We start from the raw sequence: 26,315 nt of genomic DNA, 5'->3' as shown, positions 1-26,315 counted from the left end.
AATTTATGAAGGAAGATCTGGAGTGGATCTGGAAGGAAGATAAATTTTATCTGGAGTGAAGGGATACTAGAATGAGGTAAAAGCTGTAATTGGTAAAGAAGTAGTCACTCATTTTAGCCACGAGACAGGTTGTTAGGTATTTTGGTGGGTAACAACCGTGATCTTCTCTTTGTGCTTAGACAAAGTTATAAAGTTGGCTTGCTTTGTCTCACCTTCTGATCTCGGAGTCAAGTGGTGAGGTTGGTATTCTGTGAGATGGTTTATATTTAAAAGGAGATTAGCATGGACTACCTGTGAGTGCCAGGCCAGGTTCTGAATGTCTGCTTTATGTTCTTCTTTCTCACCACTTTGTAAACTCTCACTGTCACCTACCATCAGCCTGAGCTTGGGGCTTCACATCCATCCTCTTTCAATCGTCACAATAATGCTGAGTCAGGTATGAAAAGTCACATTTTAGAAGTGAGGAAGAAAATGTGGTCTGAGTTTATGCAGCACGTCAACAGGTACCTGACATTAAGATGGAGAATGATGTACTAAAGGCACGCCTTGGCTTCTAACCTGTGTATTACTCCCTTTGCGAGAAAAGCAAAGGTGGGACCCTAGGTCAAAGCTCAGCTGCCTCTGGGCGATAGGGGGCAGCGTGTCCCGCGGAAAGTCAAAGCCGCCCAGAAGCTGCACGTTTTGTTAGATTTCAAGCGCTTCGCCCCTGGACAAGGGAGGCTGAGTTTTAAATCCAAGATGTTACTACTCTGATGATGTATGATTCAGCGCCACACCAACCACGAATTAGACTAGAGATACGGGGCGCGGGGCGTCGCAGTCACCGAGAACCGCCCCGGCTCCCCTCTCTCCGCTCCAGCCCCGGGCCACCCCAGCTCCCCTCTCCCGGTCCCAGCCCCGGCCCCGCCTCCGCTCTGGCCCCGCCCCCTGCTCCCCGCTCCCCTTTCCGCCCCAGCGCCTCGCGCCCGCCTGGCCCGGCCGAGCTTCCCGCGCCCGCTAGGCCCCGCCCCCGCCCCTTCCCCCCCTCCCCGGCCCGGCCCGGCCCAGATCCCGCCCCCGATCGGCCCCCGCCTGGGCCAGGCCCCCGCCCCGGAGCCCCGATCGCACTCCCGCTCGGCCCCCGCCCCGGCTCCGGCCCCGCCCCCGCTCCCCGGCCCGGCCCGGGTCTGCCCCGGCTCCGTAACCCGGCCCCGCCCCCTGAGCCCTGCGTGTTTCCCAGACCAAGTCCTGGAGGTCCAAGATGGCGCTGCTAGACCGGGTCTTCCTTGTTCGGGGCCACGGTTCTCGGCGGGTAAGGCGACGCTGGAGGGACTGAGGGCCCGGCTCGCCCCCAGCGAGCGCCCTGCCCGTACGGGTCTCTGGGACGGCGCCCGGGGGCGCGCACAGCGAAGCTTCGACCCCGGGATGCGGGAAGCCAGGACAGGGGATTCCGGGGGCGCGGGGACCCGCGAGGGAAGTGGGAGCCGGGGGATTGGGGTTAAGAAGGAGCAAAGTCACATTCTGCTGTCAGAGAAAGTGTGTGTGAAGTGCATGGTGTGGCTCTCAAAGTTTTCATGTCCCTGGAAGCTTCAAAATTGTGTGTAAATAGGTAGAAAGACTGGAGGACACTGCACACGTTGGCCCTTTGAGGGGTGGGAGAGGAACTGGGGTCCGGAGGGAGCACTGGCCTTATATCCTCATATGAGTCCTTGTTTTATGAGGAAAATCCATTCAGGTGTTAGTTGTGCAAATTAAACATATAATACAAACATATTCACTTAATTTTTTTAAGAAAAAAACCCAAACCCAGCTGTCTAGACTCCCCTTCCTAGAGATAAAGCTGGGAGAGTTGTATCTTAGGCTGGCTTCCGCCTCTATCTCCCCCCATGCTTTGGGAGAGGCAACTTTTCGTTTTGTCAACTTATGTATGTCCACTGGACCCAGAGTCTAAATAAATAATGCAAATGAAGACAGCTGGAGAGGATAAGAACGAGAAAGGAAGATATAGAAAAAAGCAGTAATATCCAAGACAGTCCCTTCCCCCAAGCAAATTAAAAAATCTTAATAAACTAAACTAAACCAAAAAGTTCAATTTCCTTAGCCAGGTAGAAATTATTCTGCCAGCCATGAAAAAAAAACCTTTTTTAGTCCAACAGAATGGGCAGCCATGGTGTTCTTTTTTGAAAACCGAAGACAGTAGTTACAAATGTGAACATGAGGAAATAGTATGGGTAAGTCTCTCAAGTAAGAGAACTTTCTTTGAAAAAGTGGTATTTGTTCAACACTAAGGTTTTGTTGATACTGTTTTCCTGTAAAGATTTTGGTTATAAGTCATTGTGAAAGAAACCTGTGTTTTCTGGCCTCTTCTCGAACTTTCTCTGTGTACAACAGCTCTGTGAGGTAGAAGAGCCTTCACATCGTCTCCCCTACCCCTCAACAAATCATTAGGACTGTAGTAATAGGGTCACACAGACCATACCCCAACTCTTCTGACACTATTAGTACAGTATGAGAGGGAGAAAATGAACTCATTTAAAAATTAACTGTAATCTGACAATTTTGAAATTCTTTTGCTTAAGAAAAATAGAAGTTTTGAGAATCAGGGTTCAGAGCCAGCAAAGGCGCCTTTTGGTGTGTTTTGTTTTCCTGGCACATGCCGCCTTGGGTTTGAATTCCTGGGAGAAGCATTTTCACATCTGTGAAGTGGGAGGTTGTTCCAGGGAACATCCTGTTTTTGTGGGCAAATACTAGTTATTACAATTAAAACTCCTAATTTGAGTATATTTGTTACCAAGAACCAAGAGAAATGTTTCATTTGTTAAACGTCATATTTATGAAGTGTTATATTAAAATTGTGCTGTTTAGCTAGTAGGCCTCAATTCAGTGCAACAAACATTTATTTTGATCTCCACAAAGATCATTATAAAACAGTTTGCAAACTGGCTCTGTGCCCGGCCCTGGGGTTGCAAAGATGGAAAAAAAAATGATCTCTGCTCTCAAGTTGCTCTCAGGAAAATGTGCACACATTAAGTTGTTTATCAGGAAATGCTAACTAAGTGCCTATTAAATGTTGGGCATTCTTTGGAGATAACTTGGTTGAAAAGGTATCTGTACTATCGTTAAACCTCATATATATTTTTCAAGCTATGGATAATCATGAGTGGACATGGCAATCAATTTTGTGGAGCAAAATGCCTTTAAGAAAAATAGAATAGAGTATGAAATACCAGAATTCATCTCATGTAATAAGGTTAAGTTTACTTTGTGAAACCTGGTTTTTTTTTTTTAATTTCCCATTCTTCCTTTTGTGGATTAATTATTAATGTCTGTGATGCACACTGCCATACTTCCTTTCCTTTTGTTTTTATCAAGAGATTATAATAACTTTAGGATTTTTATAAAAATGATACCTGACTAATATGAATTCAGGTAATATGGTTAAAAAAAAGTAACACAAGACCCTAAACTGGCCACCCAGAAATAACCAGTCTTGACACTTGGTGAACATCATTCCAGGTGTCTGTGCTGGTAAAAAGGATGGGTGCATAGGCATAGTTTTGCTTGGATGTATTATGTTTGTTTTCCCCTTAGAACTGAATCAACATTGTTTTCATTGTCTTCTAACACTGAATATTGTCAGGGAAAAATGGAAGGCCAGTGGATTTTTTTTTCCTTGTGTGTTTTGAGTTTTCTTTCTTTTTGAGCTTTCCTATCTGAAAAGCTTAAGAAATCTTTCTGTACCCAACCTAAAATTCCAGAATAGAAGCTTCTTGGAGGCAAGGATTTATATCCTCTTTGTTCACTGCTGTATTTCTGGGCCTAAAAGAGTGCCTAGCATAGAGTAAACATGTAATAAATACCTGTTACATGAATGAATGTGTGTACTGTGTTGCAATATAAAGTGTATTTTTTGCTCTGCTTTATAGAATATATAAATGTCTGAAAAACGGTAGTCTAGTAGGTCACACAGGATATGAGTAGACTGAAAATGCAGAGGTACGTTAGAATGCATATATAAACAAAATGGTGTGTGCCTGGAGGAGGCAGGGAAGGCTTCATGGAGGAGGTGGCTTCCGGGGCTGACTTTTAAAGGAGGACTTGGAATATATGGGGCCTCAAATATGATCTAGACCTAAGGAATAGCATATATCAAGAAGTGAGGGAGCATAGCCTATTTCTAAAAAAAAAAAAAAAAGTGGCTTAATATTGTGGAGTTTAAAATACAGGGTCAGAGAAGAGTGCAGTGGAGATGAGACTGGAGAGGTTGCTGGGGTCAGGGCATGGTGGGCTTCACTCATATGGCAAACTGAGCATTTACTATGTGCTAGGCAGGGTACTAGAGATATGAGGATGAGAAAGAGCTGATTCCTGCTCTCGGGAAGCTTATAATAGAATGACATTATGGTATAATATGGTAAGTATTATGATGAGTGTTCTTGATCTCAGAAGAGGTCCAAAAATAAAGCATCTCTCTTCTCCAGTTTGGAAAACAAAGAGTAAAGATAGAGGCCAAAGTATCATGTATTACCATTCCATGTGAGAGCCAACTGGCCCTGTTAACTGGACTTTCTGAATTAGGCAGACTTGCTGCCTCAGAAGGACAGTAGAATTGCTCTCTGAGGGCAGCTAACTCTCAAGAGGAGGAAGGCTGAAGGCCTAGTCGTGCCCAATTATTGTCTCAAAATGTACCAGTCAGATAAACTATCTCTGGGGACCAGGAAACTAAGGGTGTGGAAAGAAGCCCAGACTTACACTAACTGAGCTCCCCTCTGGGAAGGAAACGTCAGGACTGGGGAAGAAGCATTTCCCACTCCCAGTGGGAGGAGTGTACAATTTTTATGGAATATATTTTGGGGTACACATCTAGGCTGAGACCTGAAGGATGAACAGGAGTTAGCTGAGGGGAGGAATATGAGAAAGTACTAGGTGGGAGAGTGGCTTGTGTAAAGGGCCAGGCTAAAGTGTATAGGTAGAGAGTAGGGAGGCAGGTGGGGAGAGGCTAATGAAGCTAATGAGCAGCCAGTGTGCCACATTAAAGAGTGAGAGCTTTGTCCTGACAGCATGGGAGTGGGGGTAAAAACAGAGGCATGTAATCAGATCTGGGTATTCCTCTCTTCATGGTGGCCTCAGATAAGGAATGGCTGTAGATGCAGAGAAACTCAAAGTCAAGTGATATTTAGGAGGTAAATTGAGAGGCCTTGGCAATTAGGAGGATTGGGCCATATTGAGGTGATATAGCACCATCACAATTGTGAGCAGGGAAGTAATAATTATCAGGTAAGACTTAAGATAGGGAGACGGGAAGTCAAAAGTGATAGGAGTCTGTACTATGGGCAGCATTAGAGCTATGTAGGACTAAAACAAACTGGACTTTGTGGTTTGGATGTACTCTATGAAATTAAGCCCAGATTTCTGTCTTTGGCCCTTAAGCTAAGGGCCATGCCACTGAGAGAGGGCACTTACCAGGGGAACTGGTTACAGGGATGGAGATAAGAATGTTAATTCTGTCTGGGAGTGTTAGGGAAGGCATCGGAACTCTTAGAACTACCTTTGAATGATGAATGTTGAGTGATGTGGGGATCGATTTGGTATAGATAGGAAGGTAGGAAACAGTTTATGTTTGGGGAACCCTGTGTATTTTGTTTTCCTGAGTGCAGATTTCAAGGGGGTAAAGCAGAGGGAAAAGAGGCTGGAGAGATGGACAAGAGTCAAGTCACAAGGACTTGACATGCTGTGTGAAGCTAAGGAATCGACTTCATGCAGCTACCAGGGAGCTATAGGTCGATCTTAAGGTGAAAAGTAGCATGAGCAGATTTGCAGTATTCTGGAGGGCAGCATCGCAGACGGGCTGGAGAGGGGAGACACTGGAGGCCAGAGACAAGAGATGACAAAGTATGACCTCTGTATTTGTGGGTGACAGGAGATACGGACCTGTGAAGTCAAGTGGTGGATAGAGAGGAAAGATACCGACTGGGAGGTAAAATATGTGGGACTGGAGATGAATTGGATGTATCAGGCGAAGAGAAAGAGGCCTTGAAGGAGTCACTAGAGGGAGTCCCATAGATGAATGGTGGTTTCAGAGCTCAAATATGCATGTGAAGAAATTTCAAAACAAACTTCCTCCCAAAACTATAAAGCTAATTTTAGAATATTAAAAAATATGTACATCTACACAAAGATCATTATAAAACACATCAAAAGGGGAGGGAATTTCTAAAGTTAGGGTTGTCTACAGCCCATAATAAAAGGCATTCCATCAAGGTCTGGCAACCCTTTGTTTTAAAGAAAATTCCAGGTAGAAAATGATTAGCATTCTCAGCTATCCTATGCTGTTCTCTCCCTGAGGTGATGATTCACCTTGGAATCAGAAATGCCTGGGTAACCTTCAGTTTGTTTCCTGGAGTGGTGGGGGATGGGAGGGATGGGGTGGCTGGGTGATAGACATTGGGGAGGGTATGTGCTATGGTGAGCGTTGTGAATTGTGTAAGACTGATGAATCACAGACCTGTACCTCTGAAACAAATAATACATTATATGTTAAAAAAAAGAGAAGATAGCAGGAAGGGAAAAATGAAGGGGTGGAATCGGAGACGAACCATGAGAGACCATGGACTCTGAAAACAAACTGAGGGTTCTAGAGGGGGGTGGTGTGGGGGGTGGGTTAGCCTGGTGATGGGTATTAAAGAGGGCATGTACTGAATGGAGCATTGGGTGTTATATGCAAACAATGAATCATGGAACACTATATCAAAAACTAATGATGTAATGTATGGTGATTAACATAAAAAAAAAGAAATGCCTGGGTAAATATAAGTAAGTTAAGAGTAATGGGACAACTATACTTTGGTCCCTTCCAGTCTGGAGAAACACCCACGCTGCATTGCATCAGTGGTAGAACTGCAGGCTTTGGCAATTATTGAATAATGTTGCCGTTTACATTTAGCCCTGAGTTATTTTCTGTGCTCCAAAACTGTATTTCCAACCGCAGGTTAGGTGTGTTCACCTGAATGTCCCACAGGTGTTGCAGGTATGGCGTCTCTAATACAAAACTCAATGTCTTCAATCCTCCAACTTGGCTCTTCCTATGTCAATCCTGTCATTTATAGCAGCACCCAACAAGTAGCCATGTCAACTCTCCCTTCTTGCTCACCACTTCCAGCTGGTTGGCTTCTGAATTCAGGCTGGACTACATTTTAAATTTGTGTGGAAAGTGTTGTCTTTATTTCTCCTGCCCTTGTTACTTCAACCCTAGACCAACACCTGTCTGACTGGTCTCTGTTTCCTTTTAGCTCAGAGTTAAATCTTACTTTCTAAAACACAAAGGCAATGCAAAGAGTAACAGAATACTGAGGTGTAAGGGAGAGAGGTGGAGAAGTCTCTCTCAGCTGAATGGACTTGATGTTTTCAGGAAAGTGGGGGGCCTCTTATCCGCCTTTGGTGAAATAGGTCAACATGTGCTGAGGTTGGCTTTGAGGCAAGAAATACTTGGACCAGACAATATTAAGTACAGTGATAATTTATTATCTCCTCATTTTTGGGGCCCTTCCTACCAGCAAGTAATTTCATTTGCTAACTTCCTACCCCTTCTGATGATGGCATCCAGGTCTAAGCCATCATTACCTCTTGCCTGGTCTGCTACAGAAGCATCATTCCTGCTTCCAACCTTACCTCCTACATTCCTTCTCAACATAGCATGCAGAACAGTATAGAGTAGCCCTCTAAACACATATGTTTCCCCACAGCGTTTATTAGCTTTTAATATGCTAAGTATATATTTTGTTTAATTTATCCCCACCCTCCAAAAATAATCTCTCAAGTAGAATATTGTATCTGTTTTGCTCACTGCTGTATTGCCATTTCCTAGAAGAGTGCCTAAGGCATAGGAGATGCTCCTTAAAAACTTGTTAAAAATAGATAAATGAGTTAACTCCATCCAAATCATAATATGTTTATCTCTAATATTTTTTCATATATGCAAATTCCCAAACCAAAACAAAGCCTTTTTAAGAACAGGGGTGTTATTTTTTTGGCTCAGAAAAGATAGTCATGTTAGTTATGACTAATGTGATGGGCATCAGTGAGTTTACTCAAATGAGAGGTAAGCAGGAGTGAAGTCCCCAGTTCAAAATTTCAAACTGCCTGCTAATTTATCTCCTTGATTTCATCTCCCTTTTTTGGGAAGTATTCGTGAAGCATCTGTTTGGTCCACATCTAACTGCAGGCAGGTAGGAACTATAATAAAAATGGGAAATATACCCTGAAGCTCAGAGCAACTACTTTTTCAAAGACTCATGTTCATTGCTATAAGGTGTATCATTACTTAAAAATGTAATTTCTGTCTTGCTACGGGCAACAACTACATAATTCAGCCTAGCCACTGCAGCTTGGAGTCCAGCTTACTTTCTTTTATATTTGCTCAGCCTTACCTTCAAGTTGCTGTGGCAATGAGATCTGTGAACTGCAGAAGCTTAGAATATCAGTGGCCTCTGTGCAGTGCCCTGCTTTAAGTGAAGGAGAGGGTAGAGGTACTCAAGCAATCCACACATGCAGAGAGCTCGAGTACAACATGGCCTGTGGCAAGCCATAGGTGTGGGTAGAGTTTGGGCTCTTCAGTTCTTTTACAGTCTGTAGGATTGCTATTGGTATTCGTGGGCGGGACAATTCTTCATTCTGCAGCACTGTTTCTGTGCTGGAGCATCAAGTAGAGCATCCTGCCCAGCTCCCTCTTGTATTTCCAGATGGTTCCAGCTAAGAGCCACCTCCACTGTGCTGAAGTGATAGTGGTCTAGACACTGAAAAGTGCATGCAAGGCACAGACATGTGCCTTCTAACAACTGGACAAAATACATTGGGGAGTAGTTACTGGAGGCTTACTGTGTGCACAGACTATCGAGTTGCATTGAGAATGCAAAAATACCCATTTTTCAAAGTCATCCTTTGAAAAATAAGGTTGTCAGGTCTTTACCAAGCTGACATTTTTATATGACAGTCAAGACCCAGTCTGCAAAGCTCTTATCCTGTGAATTTGAGTCAGGATAAATTTATTCTTTTTTTTTTTTTTAAAGATTTTATTTATTTATTTGAGAGAGAGAATGAGATAGAGAGAGAGCATGAGAGGGGAGAGGGTCAGAGGGAGAAGCAGACTCCCCGCTGAGCAGGGAGCCCGATGCGGGACTCGATCCCGGGACTCCAGGATCATGACCTGAGCCGAAGGCAGTCGCCCAACCAACTGAGCCACCCAGGCGCCCAGGATAAATTTATTCTTAAAAAATATTCATGTTAACCTAAACTAACGGGTACTTAGAAACCCCACAAAAATAGATATGTCATGTTTCATTTTCCTTAGAAGTATAGCTCACACATAAGTGTGGAATATATAGTACTTACACTTTAACATTCTTGTAACAGTGATCATATGCTAGTGTTCTTGCTGTAACTTTGTTTTCCTCTATACCCTTATTATATTGTGTGCTTGCATATATGATTTGATTTTGTGGTAACTAGTTTTTTAAAAATATTTATTTGCTTATTTGAGAGAGAGAGAGAGTGTACAAGGGGGGTGGGGGGGCAGAGGGGAAGCAGACTCCTGCTGAGTGGGGAGCCCTATGCTGGGCTCTTGATCCCACAACCCCAAGATCATGACCTGAGCTGAAACCAAGAGTTGGACACTCAACTGACTGAGACATGCAGGTGCCCCTATGTTAACTATTTTTAATAAAAAACTAATTTGTGAACCTATCCAACACTACACAATACAAAAGGATATGTAGTGACTGTACAGAAAGTCCCTCTCCCAAGAGATTAGTGCTATGAATAGTTTCTTGTGGATCCTTCCAACAATTTTTGTTCATACGTCAACATATGTATGAAAATATTTTCATTAAGAGACACCACACAAATGGGAACATTTTATATATATTTCCCTACCTTGGATTATTTTCCTTAACATGTAATGCCTTGCATTGTTGGTATTCAACAAATATTTGTTGCGTGATTGAATAACCATATATTGTTATTAGAATAGAATATATTCTATTAAAAGATACGCAGTATTTTGTTATATGGTTGTACCCTAATTGGTTAGGTATATCTGCTATTGAAATGCTGATAGATTGTTTTCTAGTCTTTTTGATTACAAACAATGCTTTCGTATATTATATGTTTGACTATTCTGCATCCCTTGCATTTCTGAGTCCCTAGAAATGAATTTTGAGATATGGTTGTCAACTTGCAAAAAGCCAACTGGGAATTTTGATAGGAATTGCATTGAATCTGTAAATCAATTTGGGGAGTATTGCCATTTTAACAAAATTAAGTTTTCCAATCCATGAACACAGGGTGTCTTTTTATTTATTTAGGTCCTCTTTAATCTCTTATGAGCTTTTAGTTTATAAATCTTATACTTTCATTACATTTATTAGTAGGCATTTTATTCCCATTGATGTGATTGTGAATAGAATTGTTAATTTCATTTTCATCTTAGTGAATATCTTTGAACATAGCTTTTCCCTCCCACCCAAATGAATGAGTATATCTGTCGGATTAATTCCTAAATGTGGAGCTGCTGGGTTAAACGGTGTGTATATTTTGGATAATATTTTGATATATGTTACAAATTGGCCTCCAAAGAAGTTGCCCCAACTCCTATCAACAGATTTTAAGAGTGACTTTAATAAGCTATTTTTTGTATTATGTATTATGAAATTTTGAACCTTACCAATCTTGTGAGAGAAAAATGATACCTTCTTTAATTACATTCACCCAGTTACAAATATGGTTGTATTTTTTGCATGTGGACTATCTTTTTAAGGCCTTTGCCCACTTTTTCTATTTGCAAATAACTTGTTAATATTCATATATCAATAGATTTGGATTTTGGGGGGTTAAACTAATTTTTAAGATGGCATAATTTAGAGTCATTGGAAGTGACTATTTCAACTTGATGAGACAAGAGGCAGAGAGCTGGATTTGTAGCCGTAGCTCCATAAGACTCTACTTGTCTGCACTTGTGTACTTTTGATGGCTTTGGAGTCTGGCCAGTCAGGTTACAGGCAATAAAACAAGCATTTACTGAATGTCTAATTGGTGTTAGAAACCCTATTATAGTAATGAATGGAGACTGTTCTGTCTTCCTGGGTGCTCACAGTCTGGTGCAGAAAACTGAGATCCTGCTGGAGGGAGGGATTCATTTGGCCCATTTTTAACAGAGACACATGTTCAAAAGTGTCAACAGTTTTTGACACTTTGGCTTGGTTTTGAAGGCTGGTTCTGTTAGGTTGACAAATGAAGTGGGGGCAGTTCAGGCAGATGATAAATCAGGAGCAAAGGCCAGAAGAAAATTTTGCAAGTTTCAGGAGTGCTGCGGGGTTGGTAGGTATTGGAGTATACCTCTGAGTGGTGGAACTGGTTAGAAGTAGGGTCAGGAATGTAGGTTGAAGGTAGGTTGACTTTTCTACTTGAGTGTCATGCTAAAGAGTTTAATTTTTTTTTTTTTGACTCTGGAGGACATCAGTGTTGTTGTTTATTTATTTTTAAGATTATTTGAGAGAGAGAGGAAGAGAGAGCAGGAGTGGGGAGGAGGGGCAGGGGGAGAGGGAGAAGCAGACTCCCTGCTCAACAGGGAACCTGAGGTGGAGCTCGATCCCAGGATCCCGAGATTATGACCTGAGCTGAAGGCAAATGCTTAACCAATCCAGCACCCCATGGACATCAGTGTTTTTGAGGTATGGGATTTTAATGTGGAGGCCCAGTCAATTAGTAATGGTGACAATCATGGTAAAATTTCTAAGAGTTATTTAAATACTACCTTCCTTAGCTCCACAAATTCTGTGTGAGGGTCTGTTAATGATTTTTACAGATTTGAAACTCAGTTTTCTTAATAGTATACCTAGAACATTAAACGATTATTTTTACATTGGTATAAAAAAAAAGAAAAATCATTTTTCCCCTTTCTATTGTGTATTGGATTCTTGGGTTTTATTTAGACGAGGAGTCATGCACTCAAATGCCTCAAGTTCTGGATGGCCCTATAAATGACAGTGGTTGTCCAGTGAAAAGGGTTCACTTTACCTGTGTGTGTGGGGACTGGTTGGAGCTGAGGTGTTGTCTCAAGGGGGCATTAACTCAGTCTTATTAGAAGCTGGACGTAGGTGTTGCTAGAGCTTCTGATTTTTATCTGAATTCTCCCGGTATCCAAATTTTGGCTCAAAAATTTTAAAACACTGGGCAGGCCTAACAAAACATCTGGCTTGGATCACCAATCTGCCTTTATTGTAGGCGTTTATTCTAGCATTCGAGACCAGCCAAGATACTTAGGTAATTTAAGATTAAATCTCAATGCTATATAGTCTTCATCCTCTAGGGAAGAGAGAGTCAAGACTCTTAAAAGAATTGCCATTCTGAGGATTAGAAGTATAATCATTTTTCATTAGTTTAGATGCTATCATTTAGGATCACATGAAGGAGGAAGATATTGTTTACATGATGTGGGAGAGTCATGAGTATGGAGCAGAAGGCAGATGATAGCTGGGTTTTTTAGGGGGAGGGGAGATTTTAAAACTTCTGATAAGTAAATTTGTTTGCCAAAATCAAAGACGTTAGAGAGTTTTAAGAATTTTAGATTTTAAAGCTGTCCAGAGAAAGACAAATACCGTATAATTTTACTCATGTGGAATTTAAGAAACAAAACAGATGAACGTAGCGGAAGGAAGGAAAAATAAAATGAGATAAAAACAGAGAGAGAGGCAAACCATAAAAGAGACTCAGCTATAGGGAACAAACTGAGGGTTGCTAGAGAGGAGGTGGGTTGGGGGGTTGGGGTAACTGGGTGATGGGCATTACAGAGGGAACTTGATGTAATGAGCAATGGGTGTTTCATGGAACTGATGAATCACCAAATTCTACCCCTGAAACTAATAATAAACTACATGTTAACTAACTTGAATTTAAATAAAAATAAAAAAATAAAGATGTCCAGAGAAATCAATCTTGATATGAAAGATACTTATTTTCAGAAGACAACTTATTTCTAGAAAAAATACAAAGCAAGATTTGAAAACTTAAAAGTCTATTTTGTATCCACTTTTTATGACTCGAAAAGGCCAAAATGCTATTTCAGGTTATTCAGGATCCTTCTTTGTAGAAGTAGGAGACCGAATAAAACATGATTCTGTGAGGTCTGTTCATATCTATGTGTCTTAATATTGAAATGAACAACTTGTTTTTAGGCAAACAGATGGATTGAATTTAATTTTTAATAGCATATATGCTATGAATTATCAGAAGGTAATATGAATTAAAATAGCATATCAATTTCTTCACTTTTGGTTTGGTGGGAGAAATCAGTATTGTTTAGATCAAATAAAATACAACAGGTAAGCCTGTGCTATGTAGTAACCTAATACCTTATAGATACTAAGAATTATTATCAAAGTGATTATGTTTTTGCCTCTATATTCTTTCTTCTATTGGGAGGTTGGGAAAATGTTTTAAGATAAACAAAAAAATGTATATGCAAATATTTTATTTATTTACTTAATTTATCTTTCATAAAGCACCACATCATATTCCCTATACAGATCAACACTAAATAAATAAAAATTCATTTTAGAGCCTTGAACAATTAGAACACATTTTTTTCATTTTTGGAATGAAACATTTCATCATTATTTCATCCATCCATAATGGAAAATGACAAACTCACCAGCCTACTTGTGCAAATTTCCTGATTCATCATCTTAATGTAATAGTCCTGGAGGTGGTGGCAGCCTTAAGTAAAACTGCCATTTATGTAGAGAAAGATTATTATTGTAGGTTGCTTGGATTATTATGCTTTGGCAAAAGGATACAAAAAGAAAATGCTTTGTCAACATGAAGCTAAAGGAACTACAATGACCAGCATGGAACATAAACAGATTTACAGATTTATCTTTACCAATTATTTTATACATGTTTTCAAATTCTGTCTTTCAACAACACTTTTTCCTGATTATAAAAGCAAATCATACTTATTGAAAAGATTTTGAAAATACTAAACACCAACCAAACAAAAAGCAAAAATAATCATCCATAATCTCATCGTCTAGAGATGATAACTGTGTAAGGGAAGTAGTGGATGGACTCTGAAGTCAGACACATCTTGGATTTGAGTCGTCTTTTCTACTTACTATTTGTCTTTAAAAGTTAGTTACTTGACTTTTCTATGTTTCAGCTTTTTCATCTATAAATTGGGGATAACAATAGAATTTACCTTATAGGATTGTTGTGAGGTAATACATTGAAAGTCTTTAGTAGACCTTTGCACATGGTAAATATTGAATCTATTACTTACTGTTTTTTTGTTAGTCTTTTTTCCAAGCATATATTTTTATTTATAGTTAAGGACATGTTGTATACTTTTTCCCCATATAACATTGTATCATATGCATTTTCTTGTGTAATTTCCAGTTGATAAACAGCCTTATCCTAAATCATTGACCGCATTACCAGTTGTTTCTTTAGGCTAAATTTCTAGATATCCTAGACCAACTGATGGCAGCCCGCTTAGCTTACAGGAATATTCTAGCAGGAAATGATAGATTCTGGAGTTTTAATTTCCAACCATGACCTGATGGGGAATATCATGTGCCTCTTTGGTGTGATCATTAAGCTCTGTGGGAGTTCAGTGAGTAGTGAGGAAATATATAAGATGCTGATGAGGGAGGGCTCTGGAGCCTGTCAGACCACATTTGAATCTTGGTTTTGTGACTTGGGCAATATTTTTAACTTCTCTAGGTCCCTCCTGTCCAGTGAGGTGTAAAAATAATATCTATTTCATAGGGTGGTGAAGATGAACTGATTTGATATCAAATCCTGACATATGGTAAGCACTTAATGAAATTAGCTCTTTATTGTTTGTTATGTTCAACACTTAAAGTTTGTTTTTATAATTAAATGTGAGAGAATGGCAGTGGTTTTCACAAGTAATGTGAGAATGTGAATTGTAAGACATAAGATAGGGCAATACAAATATTTTTAGTGTAAAATGTTATTTTTCCATTTCAAATGTAACAAATAGTTATCTGTTCTAAATTTATTATCCAGAAGGCAACATAGGAAGAGGCATTTGATTTAATAAACTTTATGAGGAAATTTTAATAATTTTTTCAGTGATTCAAAAATGGAATGTGATTTTTATCCAAATTATTCTTGTTAAAAGATGAATATGCTTTATGTTATTTTTTTTGCATCTTTTTTTCAGAGTGCATCTTTCAACTAGGATCTTTTTTTATTTTTTATTTTTTTATTAGTTTCAGAGGTAGAATTTAGTGATTTATCAGTTGCATGTAACACCCAGTGCTCATTACATCAAGTGCCCTCCTTAATGCCCATCTCCCAATTATTCCTTCCCCCCACCCACCTTCCATCCAGCAACCTTCAGTCCTTCAGTTTGTTTCCTAGAGTTCCGCATCTCTTATGGTTTGCCTCCCTCTCAATTTTCATCTTATTTTTCCTTCCCTTCCCCTATGTTCATCTATTTTGTTTCTCACATTCCACATATGAGTGAAATCATGTGGTATTTGTCTTTCTCTGACTGACTTATTTCACTTAGCATAATACCCTCTAGTTCCATCAGCATCATTGCAAATGGCAAGATTTCATTCTTTTTGATGGCTGAGTAATATTCCATTGTGTATATATACCATCTCTTCTTTATCCATTCATCTGTTAATGGACATCTGGGCTCTTTCCATAGTTTGGCTTTTGTGGACCTTGCTGCTATAAACATTGGGGTGCATGTGTCCCTTCATATCACTATTTTTGTATCCTTTGGATAAATACATAGTAGTGTAATTGCTGGGTCATAGGGTAGCTCTATTTTTAACCTCCATACTGTTTTCTAGATTGGCTGCATCAGAGTCCATTCCCATCAAGAGTGTAAGAGGATTCTCCTTTTTCCACATCCTCGCCAACATCTGTTGTTTCCAGAGTTGTTAATTTTAGCCATTCTGACCAGTGTGAGGTGGTATCTCATTGTGGTTTTGATTTGTATTTCCTTGATGCAGAGTGATGTTGGGCATTTTTTCATGTGTCTGTTAGCCATTTGTTTGTCTTCTTTGGAGAAATACCTGTTCATGTCTTTGCCCATTTCTTGATGGGTTTTTTATTTTTTGTGTGTTGAGTTTCTTAAGTTCTTTATAGATTTTGGATACTAGCCCTTTATCTCATAAGACATTTGCAAATGTCTTCTCCCATTACATAGGCTGCCTTTTAGTTTTGTTCACTGTTTCCTTGCTATGTTAGTGCTTTTTAAAGTTAAATTTAAGCAGAACCCCTGTAAATAATAATACTAGCATTTATAAAGTGCTTGGCATATACTAAACAATGAACTTGGTATTTTACTTATATTTACTCCTGTGATGCTTACAGTGTCCTATGAGTTAGGTTCTTTTATTGTCTCCATTTATAGAAGAAACTGAGGCACAAAGAGGTTAAATCACTTGCTGAAGGTTATACAACTAATGAGATAATTCTGTCCTATGTAATCTTGCCCCAAAGACCATGCTTTTAACCATTCCACTATGTTACTTAACATTCCAGGAGAAAAAGAGTCATAATTGATTAAATACAATACTGATATGTTTACAGTGAGTTTTTTAACCCAAGAATTTGATTAATAATAAATTCAAGAGTAAGTTTTTTGAAATTCAACTATTTTGTGGAAATGCATTTATGAAAATTTCAATTAATCTTTTTTTCCCTTTCAGTTTTTCAGTTATGGAACAAAAATACTGTATTTAAACAATGAAGCTTTTTGGTCTAAATTCTTCCTACCCCTTCAAAAAGCCATGCTGCCGCCTAATAGTTTTCAAGGAAAAGTGGCGTTTCTCACTGGGGGAGGTACTGGCCTTGGTAAAGGAATGACAGCTCTTCTGTCCAGCCTAGGTGCTCAGTGTGTGATCGCCAGCTGGTAAGTCACACTCAGCGAGTTGCCTGGCAAGAGTCTATTATAAAACAATTCTGTGCCATGATTTTGAAAACACTCTTTGCCAGAGTCTTTTGTTTTTCATCTTAATTTTCTACGAAATATCCTTTAGATTATTTAAATAAATTTCCTTGGAAAAATCAGTTACAATTTGTAATGATAGAAATACAGATGGACCGTGATTTACACTGATTCAATTTAGGATTTTTCGACTTTACGGTGGTATGAAAGTGATACATACATTCAGTAGAAACTGTACTTGAAATTTTGAATTTGGAACTTTTCCCAGGCTAATAATATGTGGTAAGATGCTCTTTCATGATGCTGGCATTGAATCGCAGCTTCCAGTCAGCCACTCAATCATGAGGGTAAACAACCGATAACACAACTGTTTTGTACCCAGACAACCCTTCTGTTTTTCACTTTCAGTACAGTATTCAACAAATTTACATGAGATATTCAACATTTATTATAAAACAGGCTTTGTGTCAGATGATTTTGCCCAACTGTAGGCTAATTTAAGGTAGGCCAGGTTAAGCTATGATGTTCAGTAGCTTAGGTGTATTAAAATGCATTTTCACATGATGGTATTTTAAACTTATGATGGGTTTACCAGGGATGTAACCCCGTTGTCATGTTGAGGAATATCAGTAATGATTGATTGTGGAACTGATGATGGATACATTTCCCAAATTCAGTGATAAAATTTTTTTTCTTGTACCTGAAGCTTAAGGTTAAAGTGCTGTGTTGAGGCTGCTCAGTAGGAGTGATTATAGTTACTGCTTCAAAGGATAGTTAGCCTTGTACTAGGATAATGGATATAATCCTTCCATTTTCTGTAAGATGGGCTGATGTTTCAAAACATCTCTTGTGATAAATGTAGGAAGGATAAGGCCATGTAGATGGAATTTCTTACTTGGGCATATCCTGGGACCCTATAACTATGTAAGTCTAGAACTTTAGAGACTGGTCAAAAAAATCTACACCTTCTTCCTATTTGGAATAGTGTAAAATTTTTAGATAAGCTGAATAAGAATCTGAATGACAAGTCACTATGTAATTTACAAAGGGCCAAAGGAATTTCTTTCAGATGTTTCCTTTAATGCAAATTGGCCAGAACATTTTTTTAAATATTATGATGTTTTTACAGATATTAAAATATTATTTTCTTTGTAACACTACATAATTTATGTTTATGGTTTATTTTTCATGTTTATCTCAAGAGTATAAAACAATGCATATAATGCTTTTTTATCCTTAAATTCAGTCTAAAATCTAACAAACTTTATATATATCAGGTTTTATATAATATTAGTTCACCTTGTGTTTTCTTTCTAAAGGAGGCTCGGACAGGGGAACAGAAATTATTGTAATTAAGGAAATAATTTTATTTATTTTATTTTTCATGTTTCTTTTTATTTAAATTCTAGTTAGTTAACATGTAGTGTAATATTGGTTTCAGGAGTAGAATTTAGTGATTCATCACTTACATGTAACACCCAGTGCTCATCACAAGTGCCCTCTTTAATACCCATCATGCATCTAGTCCATCCCTCACCCACCTCCCTCCATCAACCTTCAGTTTGTTCTCTATAGTTAAGAGTCTCTTATGGTTTGCCCCCCCCTCTCTTTTTTTTTCCTTCCCCTATATTCATCTGTTTTGTTGCTTAAATTCCACATGAGTGAAATCATATGGTATTTGTCTTTCTTTGACTGACTTATTTCTCTTAGCATAATACTCTTAGTTCCATCCACATTGTTGCAAATGGTAAGATTTTATTCTTTTTGATGGTTGAGTAATATTCCATTATATATATGTGTATATATATATACACACACACACATACATACATACCATATTTTCTTTATCCATTCATCAGTTGACAGACATTTGGGCTCTTTCCATAATTTGGCTATTGTTGATAATGCTGCTATAAACAACAGGGTGCATGTACCCCTTTGAATCAGTATTTTTGTATTAAGGAAATAACTTTAAATCTGTGTGTAGATATAAAACAACTAGTCTAAAAGTAAATAATTCAATAATTGAGTATTAGATATATAAAAATTGTACAAATTTAACTTTTAGAAAGTGAATTCATTCAAACTGATTTGTTTGTAGATACAGCCTTTGCATTTTGTCAAGATTGCATCTGTTTAAGCTATAGATTCTCTTTGTTTTTTAACCTATGGAATTAAAAAGAAAAAAATATGAAGTCATTTCAGAACTCATGCAAAGTACTGTGTGTTTATTTCTAGGAAGATTGATGTTTTAAAAGCGACTGCAGAACAAATTTCTTCTCAAACTGGAAATAAGGTACATTAAAAAGAGTTATTTAATTCAGATTTAGGAATTAAAGCATGCTTAAATAACTTATTCATGTTTTTGGTTTAAGAAGCTTGAAAAATTTAGGATTCCTTTTTCTCTCTGATATTTTTCAGGTTCATGCAATTCAGTGTGATGTGAGGAATCCCGAAATGGTGCAAAACACTGTGTCGGAATTGATCAAAGTTGCAGGACATCCTGATGTAAGTGTAATGGTGATGAGGCCAAAGTATGAGGTGTTTGATGTTGATGCCACCCACCAAAATGCGCTAAGGATGCACTAAGGAAATAAAATATTGATGTGAGCAAGTGCTGTGTTGAGAAGCATGTATTTTTTGTCCTTAGGAAAGAGCCAGCTTTGCTTAGAGCAGGGAACAGATTAGGTGAACTGCTACACCATTGCCTTTCGGAAATACTTTAAAAATGCATTTACAGTCATATAGAACAAACTTGATTTCACTTTATTTAATAAGATTATGAAATAAGAAGAGCAGTTATTCAAGAGCACAATACCTAGTTTAAGTGATGCATGCTCTTTGCTTTTCCTAATAACTTTTGATTATCTCTATCAGTAGAGGAGAATGATACAAGTAAAGAAATCTATAAGATACTCCAAATTTTTCCTTTTAAGACCTGAGATGTGCATGTGTATTTTGCTGTTTTTTGGTTCACATATTGGAAAGAAGCAATTTCCTCCAGTAGTCTCAAAGAGAGCACTGTTCTAAGTTAGAGATACTTTCAGACAGACCAAGAATACTGAATCTGCTAATAGAACTAGGTAGAATCTTTATTGATAGTGAAGAAACATGTTTATCAACCAAGAGTTTCATTGGGTAAATTAAGCCAAACTGTCACCAGAAATTAAAAGACATTTTGAGATTCCTTGAAATACAGTATAGACAAATGGTAGATATGCTTAATCTGTATTTGTTTTCTTAATGATAGATTCTACCCTAATTTTGAGACAGGGATTAGGATTCTAAGATTTGGTAAATAACACAGGAGATTTTCACAGGCTCAAAAAAAGTAAAACCAAACCAAATCTCATGGTATTATTTTATAGCAGACTATCAACTTTAGCTTTATTGTATTATTTGGATTAATAAGTTTCAGAAGTAAAAACTCTTCAGGGAAAATGTTCTTCCTTATCTAAAAAATTCTATTATTTGCCTTACTCATTTATTAGATTGTGATAAACAATGCAGCAGGGAATTTTATCTCTCCCACTGAAAGGCTCTCTCCTAATGCTTGGAAGACCATAACTGACATAGTTCTAAATGGTACTGCCTATGTGACACTAGAAATTGGAAAGCAACTAATTAAAGCACAGAAAGATATGTTTATTAATTTTTCATATATTTATCGGGTCCACACTGCACACAGGTTCTATGATAAGCCCTGGAATATTTTCAAAAGTCAATAGGACAGTGTCAATACCTGTACAACTCGTAGTCTAATGGAGAAGAAAGATACTAAAATAATTACCACATGCTATGATATGAGCTATAATAAATACATATTTTGTGTGTATTGGAAACCCTGAGACAGGAATGACTAACTCTCCCTAGGGATGATTATCAGGTTGAGGAACAAGGTACAACTTGGGCTGAATTTTCAAAGATCTAGATGTGGAGAAGTGGGGGTGGAAGGAAGGTGGGAGGTAAATGTAAATGTCCATGGAAAGAGGCCTGATGGAGGAGAAAAATGAGGTTTAGGGATTGATGACAAATGTGATGTGGTTAGAGATGAGGAGGGAGAATGGTGGGAAATGACTATTTGGAGGTGGGTTGGGTGTAATTAGGAAAGTTCCCAGTCCCAAAATAGAAAATTTGATTTTAATTCTGAAGGAAATGGGGAGTTATTTCCTATGGATTTCTCTTGAAGGTGTTTCATGAAGAATGTGACTTGATTGGGAAGGATACTGGCAACAGTGTGGAGGATGGAAAAGATTAGGGAAGCCATTCCGAAGGGTTTGACTTTTCTCTTGGCATGTGGCTGCGTGACACGCGGGATAAATTAGGAGACATTTAGCAGACAAAATCAACAGGCCTTACTGATGAGGTGAGAGAGTTTGTGCTGAGTGAATAGTTGGGATGATGATGACATCAGTGTGGTTGAGAACACTGGGGAGAGTAGATCTAGAGGGAAATTCCTGGAACATTTTTGTTTAGTACTATGTATAAACCTTGTAAAAGTTGATGCAATATAAATAGTAAATATGTGTGTAATATATGTATGTATATACTTATATGTCTAGAATCAGTGTATACATGTTCATTTAAGGGACACTTACTGATGACTTTTGTGTAGCAGGTCTTGTATGCCCAAATGACGGAGATGGACAAAACTCTTTCCCTGAACAAGGGGAATGGGTTGGTTTGGGACTTGAAAGTTAGGGGTATTTCTCAGGGTGGAGAGTATTCTGGGCAACGAAAAGGAAGAAGAATCCTTGTGTTCCTTGAAGGATGTCCTTTGGGTCTTGAGGGAAGAGAAGGCTTGGAGCTGGCCAGTTTCCTTCCTCTGGTCAGAAGTCTTTGCCTCATTAGATTCAATTTCTTCTTCTTTTTTTAAACTTTTTTTAAAAAGATCTTATTTATTTATTAGAGAGAGAGAGCACAAGCAGGGGGAGTAGCAGGCAGAGGGAGAGGGAGAAGCAGGCTCCCCACTGAGCAAGGAGCCTGATGCGGGGCTCAATCCCAGGACCCTGGGATCATGACCTGAGCTGAAGGCAGACACTTAGCCGACTGAGCCACCCAGGTGCCCCATCAATTTCTTCTTCTTTACTGTGTGGATAATTTTCAAGCCAGCTGGAGAAAGGATGTAGGAACAGGCAGAAGGTTACTAGAGAGGTGCTAGCTGTTTCTGTGCATGTATAACCTCCATCCTTTCTCCATGCACTCATTGAAATCAAATCCCCACGTCCCTCATTCCCACTACAGCAAAGTGAATTATCAGTTCCATTTGGAGTTTCCATGATTTTTGTTTGTTTGTTTTTGATTTTGTGGGTGGTTTTTTTTTTTTTTTTTGGTGGCTTTTTTTTCCCCCCCAGAAGAGATGGATGATTGGGAAGGGAGACAGAGAAGAATGGGCTGGCTCTTCTCCCTCTCTTTCTCTGTCCAAGGATCCTTGACCTGTGTTTCTTCTCTCTCCTTTTGACTCTGTCTAATTTTCTCTCTCCTTATCTCTTACTCATTTCTATATTTCTTTCTCTGTCTCTGTCAGTTCTTCACTCTTGGTTCCCTATTTTGCTCGGTCTCTCTCCTCTTTGTGTTTCTCTGCCTCATTGTCTCTTTTATTCCTTCGCTGACTCTTGATTTCTGTCTGACTCTCCCTTCGTTTCTCATTATTGTCTTTCATTTTAACAGACTGTGATCTATTTTTATTCACCACATTGGATTAAAATTCTATGGACTTCATTAAAAATATATTAGCTAAGACTTTTTAAAAGATGGAAGCCAGTTTTTATTCTTCCAAGATTCCTGTCGGTTATTGATGCCATAACCTGACAGAGTTTGAAGGACTCGTACCACTAGGCTCTGGAGAGTACAATGCACAGGGTCTGACCTGGTACTAGAGCAACAGTTAAGGAACTCAGGTGTTAATGATCTCTGAAGGATGTCAAAGAGGAAGTCAGTTCAGGGGGTAGGCAATCTATGATAATCTGTGGTCAGAAGTGTGTTTGGTGGTCTGGAATCTAAGAAGTCAGTCAAGGTAAGATATCCAGGGAAGTCAGACTAGAGAAGATAAGGGTGCCAACAACTGAAAGATAGACATTTGCTTGCAGGAATTGTCGATGACATACACTCGGAGAGTGGATAGCAGATGACGGAGGGTCAAGAGAGCAGTGGCCATAGCTAGAGAAGCTAAGAATTAGAAGGACATTATTAAACTATGTTTATAAGTAGCATTGATGCAAAATTAGTAATTATGAACAAATGAAAGATTTAGGAAACTCCTAAAGACATTAGCCCAATGTGCTCTTATAACCACAAAGGTCAGTAAATACGTGACTGATCCTTATTGAGAAGGATATTGAAAATATTATGCTGAGGTCCATTCATCTCTAGGATATCATGTATCAGTGTAAAAATTAGTGAACAGTATGGAAAAGAATACCTAATTTTATTAAAGAATGAGAGAATTTGCAATGAGAAGAGACTACAAGAGAGACTAATACGGGGTTTTATTTAAATCTAGTCACAAAGGATAGGATAAATATTAAATTTTTCTATCAAACCCTAGATCATTAGAAACAAGAGATACCTCTTGAAACTCACAAGAGGTGATTTTAGGACATGTAAGAAGTATTTTTTAAAAAGATTTATTTATTTTTTTAGAGAAAGAGAGAGTGTGGGTGGGGTGGGACAGGGGAGAAGGAGGGAGAGAATCTCAAGCTGACTCCCTGCCAAGCATGGAGCATGACTTAGGGCTCGATCCCGAGATCACGGTCCAAGCCAATATCAAGAGTTGGATGCCTAACTGACTGAGCCACCCAGGTGCCCCAGGACAGATAGAAATACTTTCTTGAGGTAGCACTAATAATACTTTATACTACTGTGGTACTTTTTAATTTACAAAATACTTTCATATTATAGTATGCAAACAGTATGAAATCAAGATTATTACAAGCTGATTAAAGAAAAGAGTAAATCAATGAATAACATAACTTGCATGTATTAATTTTAGTTTGCTAAAATTGAGATACAATTTATATAGTGAGATCCACAGATTTTATATGTTCAAATTGAACTTTTGATAAACTTATACACTTAGGTAACCATTGCCCCAACCAAGACATAGAACATTTCCACTGCCACCAAAGGTTCCCTCTTGCTATCTTCTACTTACTCCTCACTATATATATATATAGTATACTTTTTTTTTTTGAGAGAGAGTGAGCGAGCCTGAGGGAGGGGAGGGGCAAGGGAGAGGGAGAGAGAGAATCCTAAGCCGACTCTGTGCTGAGTGTAGAGCCAACAATCTCATGACCTTGAGACCATGACCTGAGGCAAAAATCAATAGTCGGACACTTAACCAACTGAGCTACCCAGGCACCCCCACTATCTTAGTTTTTAATCCATTTTTATTGGATTTTTTTTTAATTATTGATTTTTAGAAATTCTTTGTTTAATCTGGACTGAATCCTTTGTCAGATATAGTATGTATTTAGAATATTTTCTCCCAATCTGCTGCTTCTCTTTTCATTTCCTTATCACTATCTTTTGGTGATAGTGCAGAAGAAACTGCATTTTGACAAATCCACCAAACTGTTTTCCAAATTGGCTCTAGGAAGTTGCATTCCCAACAGCAATTTATAAGATGCATTTACGCCACATTCTGGCCCACACCAGATCAGTTCTGTTACATTTTAGCCTTCCTCAGTTTGTGTAGTGGTCCCTCATTTGTGATATTAACTTATATTTCTCTAGTAACTAATGAAGTTGAGCATCTTTTCATGTGATTATTCATCAGTTGTATAAAGTCTTTGAAGTGTCTGTTCTAATCTTTTGTCCGTTTTCTTATTAGGTTGTTTGTCTTCTTGGTGTTGAAAATTTATTTAACATATTCTGAATATAAATCTTTTATCAGATGTATGTTTTGCAAATATCTTTTCTCAGTCTATGATTTGCTTTTTCATGTTCTTAACAATGTCTTCTGAAGATAAAACATTCTTAATTTTGGTGTTCAACTTAATGAAATTTTTCTTTTATGACTCATGCTTTTTGAGTCCTAACTAAGAGATCTTTCCTTAACCCAAGGTAACAATTAATTTCTCTATTGTTTTCTTCTAGAACTTTTATAGTTTTCACTGTTACATTTAGGTTATCCATTTTGATTTAATGTTTGCATTTGGAATGAGATAGCAGTCAAGGTGAATTTTTGGCATATATCTGTCCATCCTTTTCTCAGTGAAATACTTTGGTCCTATTGTGGAAAATCAGTTGATGATATAAATGTAGGTCAATTTCTGAGCTCTCTGTTCTGTTCAACTGATATATCTATCATTATTGGATTACCTAGCTTTATAATACATATATCATATATAGATTACTTTAGCTTTACATTAACTTGACATCTGATATTGTGAGTCCTCCAACTATTCTTTTTTTTCAAAATTGCTTTCATTGTTCTGTGTTCTTAGCATTTTCATATAAATTTAGAATTCAGTAATTTTTACAAAAGAGTGTACTGAAATTTTGACCAAGGTTGTGGTAAATCTATAGATTATATTGGGGAGAAGTGACATTTTGACAATAACATCTTCCAGTCCATCAGCATGCAATGTCTTTCCATTTGTTTAGGTCTTTAATTTCTGTCAGCAACGTTTTGCTATTTTCAGTGTGTAGTCTTATATAAATTTTGTTAAATTTCTGCCAAATTGTTTTATATTTTTGGTGCTATTTTAAATGATACTGTTTTCTAAATTTTATAATTATTTGCTTCTAGTATTTAGAAACACAATGGATGGGCGCCTGGGTGGCTCAGTCGTTGGGCGTCTGCCTTCGGCCTGGGTCATGATCCCAGGGTCCTGGGATCGAGTCCCACGTCGGGCTCTCTGCTCGGCGGGAAGCCTGCTTCTCCCTCTCCCACTCCCCCTGCTTGTGTTCCTGCTCTCGCTGTCTCTGTCCAATAAATAAATAAAATCTTTAAAAAAAAAAAAGAAAAGAAACACAATGGACTTCTTTTTGTATATTAACCTTTTTTCTATGAGCTTGCTAAAATTACTTAATAGTTCTTACAGCTTTTTCAGTAGATGCCTTAGGATTTTCTATATTCTTAATAATTGTGAAAAAAGACAATTTTTATGTCTTCCTTTCTAATCTATATTTCCTTTTCTTGCCTTATTTTACCAGCTAGGACATCCAGTACAATGTTGAATAGCAGTGGTGAAAGCAAATATTTCTTCTTGATAGCAGGAGGAAAGCACTCAGATAGTCATCATTAATTAAAAATTTACCTGGAGGTTTTCATAAATGCTCTTTATCAGTTGAGGAAATTTGCTTCTGCATGTAGTTTGCTGACAGTTTTTTAAAAAATCATGAATAG

At 38.3% G+C, this 26,315-nt stretch overlaps 1 protein-coding gene across 1 annotated transcript in view; it reads left to right on the top strand.

Moving 5' to 3' along the window:
* The first annotated feature begins 1,188 nt into the window (after window positions 1-1,188).
* The window catches only part of DECR1 (2,4-dienoyl-CoA reductase 1), a 42,832-nt gene continuing 17,705 nt past the window's right edge, over window positions 1,189-26,315 (top strand). Inside the window, 5 exon segments of the mRNA XM_028108756.2 lie at window positions 1,189-1,291; window positions 16,725-16,927; window positions 19,202-19,259; window positions 19,385-19,471; window positions 20,455-20,600. Coding sequence (XP_027964557.2) covers window positions 1,241-1,291; window positions 16,725-16,927; window positions 19,202-19,259; window positions 19,385-19,471; window positions 20,455-20,600 — 545 coding nt within the window. The 5' untranslated portion in view covers window positions 1,189-1,240.

This window comes from Eumetopias jubatus, unplaced genomic scaffold, assembly GCF_037043125.1.
Source record: "Eumetopias jubatus isolate StellerSeaLion01/CBP00866 unplaced genomic scaffold, mEumJub1_p1.0 scaffold_4, whole genome shotgun sequence".
NCBI lineage: Eukaryota > Metazoa > Chordata > Mammalia > Carnivora > Otariidae > Eumetopias > Eumetopias jubatus.
Note: the sequence above shows the minus strand (reverse complement) of the source record. Positions and strands in the feature narration are given on the sequence as shown.